The sequence below is a fragment of the Salmo salar genome, chromosome 16, assembly GCF_965601325.2.
Source record: "Salmo salar chromosome 16, fSalSal1, whole genome shotgun sequence".
NCBI classification, from domain to species: Eukaryota; Metazoa; Chordata; class Actinopteri; order Salmoniformes; family Salmonidae; genus Salmo; species Salmo salar.
This window is the reverse complement of record NC_138306.1, coordinates 74,121,073-74,127,500: the sequence shown is the minus strand read 5'-3', so window position 1 is coordinate 74,127,500 and position 6,428 is coordinate 74,121,073. Positions and strand designations below refer to the sequence as shown.

Below are 6,428 nucleotides of genomic sequence, written 5' to 3'. Positions count from 1 at the left end.
GACACACACACAGGTCACACACAGGACTCACGCAGGACACACACAGGACACACACAGGACACACACAGGACACACACAGGACTCACACAGGACTCACACAGGACACACACAGGACACACACAGGACACACACAGGACTCACACAGGACTCACACACACACTCACACTTATACACGTGTAGGACACACACAGGACACACACAGGACTCACACAGGACTCACACAGGACACACACAGGACACACACAGGACTCGCACAGGACACGCACAGGACACGCACAGGACACGCACAGGACACACACAGGACTCACACAGGACTCACACAGGACTCACACACACACTCACACTTATACACGTGTAGGACACACACACAGACACACAGACACACACGCAGAAATGCACACAGGACACAGACAGACACACACACACACATGCACATACACATACAGGACACTTACACACACAAACATGCACAAGCAGGACACACACACACACACACACACACACACACACACACACACACACACACACACACACACACACACACACACACACACACACACACACACACACACACACACACACACACACAGACAAACGCCTTGACCCTCCTGTATGTCCTGACCCTAACGTACACACAGTGTGGGTCAGAAGACGAGTGATTCATTGTGACCTCTTCCTTGATTTGAAGAGAAGAGGATTATCAGTAAGTCCTTGTCCTGTCCACTGCAGGAGCCTGCTCAAACCCTCCACTGATGTAAGGAAGGGTCATGTGCTGTAATGCTTAGTAGCATAGAGGCAAGGCACAACCTTTCATATCTGGCCTATTTTTCGCTTTCCTTTTCAGTCGTTCAGTTTTTATTGTTATTATTTCGTTTTTTATCCTCTTATATTTGTTGTGTTGTAAATATTTCACGTTTTTATTTTCATTGTTTTTATTGGTTTTTCCTGTGAAGCATATTGTGTTGCATTCCATGTCTGAAATGTGCAGTGTAAATAAAGCTTGATTTTATTTGATGATCTAGCTAGGTCAGACATATCAACTGGAGGTGAATGTTGTCCTCTGACTGATGTCTAGTTTACTCAGGGTTAGGTCTGGGAGATGCCCCTGTGCTGATTCCTGATGAATTCATGTTGAATCTGTCTCGGTGCTGATTCCTGATAGATTCATGTTGAATCTGTCTCAGTGCTGATTCCTGATAGATTCATGTTGAATCTGTCTCGGTGCTGATTCCTGATAGATTCATGATGAATCTGTCTCGGTGCTGATTCCTGATAGATTCATGATGAATCTGTCTCGGTGCTGATTCCTGATAGATTCATGATGAATCTGTCTCGGTGCTGATTCCTGATAGATTCATGATGAATCTGTCTCGGTGCGGATTCCTGATAGATTCATGATGAATCTGTCTCGGTGCTGATTCCTGATAGATTCATGTTGAATCTGTCTCGGTGCTGATTCCTGATAGATTCATGATGAATCTGTCTCGGTGCTGATTCCTGATAGATTTATGATGAATCTGTCTCAGTGCTGATTCCTGATGAATTCATGATGATTCTGTATGTGTTGATTCCTGATGAATTCATGATGATTCTGTATGTGTTGATTCCTGATGAACATTCAGATGTACATCACTAGCTATCTAATCCTCCCTCATGCCATTATAGTGGGCACTAGGGATGTAAAATTTGACCTTAGAAAATGGTCAACTATTCTCTTAGCCAAGAAAACGAAAAGCTGACTACAATAAAGTGACAGGTAGTCTGGTGGCATGTTGGATTTGGACTGACTCTCTTCCCTGGGAACTGACCTCTGACCTTCTTATCGTTGACCTCTACCAGTCTGGCTGACGTCTGGTGCCCAACCTCTTCCTGTCCACACCACACAAGATTAGTGCAGTGTGGTGTGGACAGGAAGAGGTTGGGCACCATACGTCAGCCAGACGTGTGACTGTGACTGACATCTAAAATGACCTGTGACTGACATCTAACCTCTGACTTTGATCTTTGACCTCTGCCAGTCTGTCTGGTGTCCACTGCCCAACCTCCTCTGGTCTAGCTCTGGCGTTGTGTTATCGATGGGGGAACATCTGGGGAGTGTACTGCTCTATTCTGGGAGAGGAGCCATGCAAATCTATGTTTCTGTTTCACAGTGCTCTCTCTCTCTTTGAACAGATCAACACACGCACGCATGCACACACACACACACTGCTCACCTGAAGTGTTGGCCAGCTGTGTGTGTCTGGTTGGTCAACCAAGCATTGAGGCACACCAACCTTTTTGCTTCACACATGATTTTATGTTGACATGATATGGATTATTCATCCTCAATGAGACTATTTCACCTGTATCTTTCTGATAAGGAGGATATTTGTAGATATGGGAGGTTGGGAGAGTTATGAAACTAGTTGGTAACCATTATTTCTTTGAGTTAGTAAAGAGGTTATACTTGGTGATGTCGTATAACAAGACCCTTAGTTCTGTGTTCAGAGGACCAGTGATGTGTGTCATTTCATGCAGGAGGTTTTTGTACGGCTCTAAATCAGTGTGAACACACGTTTACTATTGGGATAGTGGAAACTCTGACAGTAGTAAACTGCTGCATCTTCAGCCTGGACTCCACTGATGGTCAGAGTGAAGTCCCTCTCAGACCCACTGCCGCTGAATCTAGCAGGAATCCCATCTAGCCGTGTCTTTACGTATTTTATCAGGAGTTTGGGAGCTTCTCCAGGTCTCTGTTGATACCAGAACGCACCCTCATATCCACTATCCCATTTGTACACTTTAGGGTTGGTTGTACAGGTCAGAGTGACGGGGTCTCCTGGAGAAAATGTCACTACAGGAGGCTGAGTCACAGTCACCTGACCTCTGGATCCTGAAGAGGAAAAATATTAATTAATCAACAAGTATAAATAACAGAATTTATATTTCATAATATTTTATGCAGGTACATTTATTAATTGAGAGCCATTTCAATGATTATAGAAGGTACTCAACAACATGTCATTTTCCATTGTAAGAGTTATAAACAACAGACCTTTGAGGCAGCAGCAGATCAGTGTCCAGATGAAGATGGTGATCAGAGTCATGGTTGTCCTGGTTTCTGTTGTGTTGATGGACAGATCTCAGTCCTGCAGTCTGAAACTCACAGGTCTATAAACACTCCCAGAGCACTGAAGCCTGAGCTGCCAATGCAAATCACCTCCTCTATGGAAATACCCTACCTCAAGACAGAATAATAAACTGCAAATAATAATCATGTGAATTACATTATATTTCTGTTGTTGACAGTAAAATGGTACAATTGTCAATATTGATATTTGCTGCAAATGACAATGTCTCACTCTGCCCATATGCAATCTGATAACATATGACAGCATTTGATGAAAAACCATTGTACAGTGAATTTGGCTGAATTTAGGCCCAAATCAGAGACATCATTAATCAGAGTATACTACACAGGTACATAAAGTGCTTAATTATTGTGGTTCTCTCACCTAGCATCTTAAGATGAATGCACATAGATGCTCTGGACAAGAGTGTCTGCTAAATGACTCAAATATCATGTAAATGTGAATGATAAAACATGAGTATTAGTTGCTATAAGTTTTCCTATATTAAGAGTGTCAAATACTGTAATTGTATGTAAAGATGTGTCATGCTTTATGAGTATAGTAAAGCTCTACAAAGCTGTGTGGAGCTATATGAGTGGTTCTGTTAGTGCAGGGTGTGCTCACTCTTGTGTGAAGGAGGTTTTTGTACGGTGTCTTAACTAGACTGTATCACTGTGGTACACGTTCGGTGGAGGGACCAAACTGCTGCTGAAAAGTAAGTGTGTTCTCCTTTACTACTTACAAAACTCTACAGGGTATAGAAATACTGAACACCAGACATTTTAAGACTCAAACTCTGTAAAGGAAACCCCAATATTAGTATTTATTTTAGAATGGAGGGTTTAGAATGCAAAATGTGGGAGACTTTCAGTTGTGCAGCCAAGCAACCTGTCTTTGAAAAATACAAAAGAAACACATTTTTTATTCAAAGAGCTTTAATCAGGTTTAGTTCCCTGCTATGACACGTGAATTACACACTGAATGTTATTAGTATAACATAAACAGTTGTGGTCCACTTTTATTGTCTGATATTATTGTAAAGTGGACCGACTTTAAAAGGGAAATCTGCGATTGCTACATACATTTTGGAACTTTTATATTAATGATATGTACCAATTGATTCTTGAACAACATATATATATATATATTTTAAATATGCCTCATGAGCTTAGTTCAACTGCCATACTCTTATCAGAACGCAAAATAGAATGATGTTTTCTAAATTGTTTGTGAACAATATCATTTTAAACAAACACTATATAGCCTCAAAACATGGTTGAAAATACATTTTTTTATCTTATGGATGGCCAGTACTTGCATCCATAGCTCTGTCTATGAATTTGAGAGGTGTTAAGGGTCTCCAGCTCCATCCCTCAGCTCTTTACCAAAAACACTGGTGGGGTTGGCTGCTTTGTTGTTATTTGATCACCAGAGTATAAAGTTACTTAATATCTGCTTTTAGCAGTGTTACTGAGCGATAAGATCGCTTAATGAATGGGATCCTTGTCCCTTTTACAGCAAAGATATTCCACAGGCTGTGAAAATACATGGCTAAATAAAAAATCAGCAACAGCGATGTACTTTATTGTGCATTTATGTAATTGTTGTTGAGTTGTGAGGTGTTGTGTTCTCTGTGAACCTTAATAAGTTCTGTATTTTATAGAACACTCTATTTCTCTCTCCTCTGGAATGTAACATTAAAACGTTCTCTCCTCTCCAGCTGGTCCTACTGTCAGTCCCACAGTGTCTCTGCTCCCCCCCTCCTCTGAGCAGCTCTCTGGGGGCTCTGCCTCACTGGCCTGCCTGCTGACTGGCTACTCCCCTCAGGGGGCGCTGGTGAGCTGGGAGGTGGACGGTCTGGAGGTGAGCCAGGGGGTCGTGACCAGTCCAGAAGAAGAGAAGGAAGGCCTTTACAGACGCAGCAGCACCCTGACCCTGAGCAAGGCAGGCTGGGAGCAGGGAGAGCTCTACACCTGCAGGGTCTCCCACTTCCAACACACCCAGGCCTCCCCCCTTCGCAGGAGCCAGTGTCTGGTCTAGGACCTAGTGGAGGAGGCCCACAACAGGAGCTCTGTCTGGGGAAGCAGGAGTAGAAGAGGCTCTGGTCTGGTCTGGGGCCTGGTTGGAGCAGTAGTAGTGTGTTAGAGTGTTAGAGTAGTGTGCTGAGTAAACTCTAGTACTGCTGGGGAGACCACAGTCTGGGTAGTAATGTGTATTATATAGACTACAGGAGACTTCTATGTGTTCTGTACTCAGACTGTTACTGTGTTGTTGCTGTCTGTCTCAGTTCTAATAAAGTTGGATTTGGAAAATAAAATGATGGATGTGTTGACTCATTTATTTATTGTGACAACAAATGGAAACGTAGTTACAGATGTTTGTAGTTTTAGTCATAACTTTATTCCTCCTCTAAATGAGAGTAAGATATGTCATCTGTCCTGTAGTGACTGTTGTATGTGCGTTCTGCTGTTTCATGCTCAGTCTCTCTCTCTGTCTCTTTCTGCTCTATTTTGGGAGAAGCAAAACCATCCCACCATGACCATGCGAATCAGGGCTGCATTCAATGAGGTAAAGCGTTTGAAACGTTACAGATAGAAAAACAATGAATAGAGCTAACACTCCATGTTCTATTTGACAGGTAATTTATATTTGAACATTCCAGAGATGAAAGTCAATGGTGTGGTAATAAAGTGGTGGTTTCTATATGGAGGTGAAGTTATGGTTGTGTAGAGGAGGTGGTTTGGTGAACTATGATCCTGTCACGAGTAACCAGAGTAACATTGTCCTGGTGTGGGACTGTCTAACGCTGTGTGAAGATCTTAAGCTCGCGTTCAGTGGACCAGCGTTTCATGTCATAGTCTGTTGCTCCTCAGCACCTGCAGTAGGTCCCAGCCGCAGCATTACAGTCTCTAGATGGTGTTCCAGACTGAAGGGTTTTTACTGTATAGATGAGGAGTTTAGGAGCCTGTCCAGGTTTCAGCAGGTACCAGCTCATGTCATCACCAATACCGGTTGAACTTACAACAGCTTTGATAGACTCTCTCCCAGACGAACATACTTTGATTCATCAGCTTGATTCAGGATACGTTGTGTAGATTACACTGAAATTGAAACAGAAAATGCTTGCTTTGAGTCGTCTTCAAAATCAACTTAAAAGGCATTGAAAACGTTTTCCCGTGGACAAACATGTACAAGCCCATTAAAACCTGTAAAAACCAGTAGACCACAGGGAGAGATGGTGAGAGTTTCTCACCCTGAGTCAGGAACCCCAGCGTAATCAGCAGTGGAATCAGTGATATCATCTTCATCGTTTTCATC

General features: G+C 42.7%; 1 gene segment (V, D, J or C); it reads left to right on the top strand.

The window, feature by feature from the left end:
• Positions 1-2,075: 2,075 nt before the first annotated feature.
• On the top strand, positions 2,076-5,427 carry LOC106574583 (Ig lambda-1 chain C region-like). The segment is given in 3 exon segments: positions 2,076-2,096; positions 3,774-3,825; positions 4,831-5,427. Coding segments are annotated over 3 exon segments (393 nt in total).
• Positions 5,428-6,428: the final 1,001 nt, after the last annotated feature.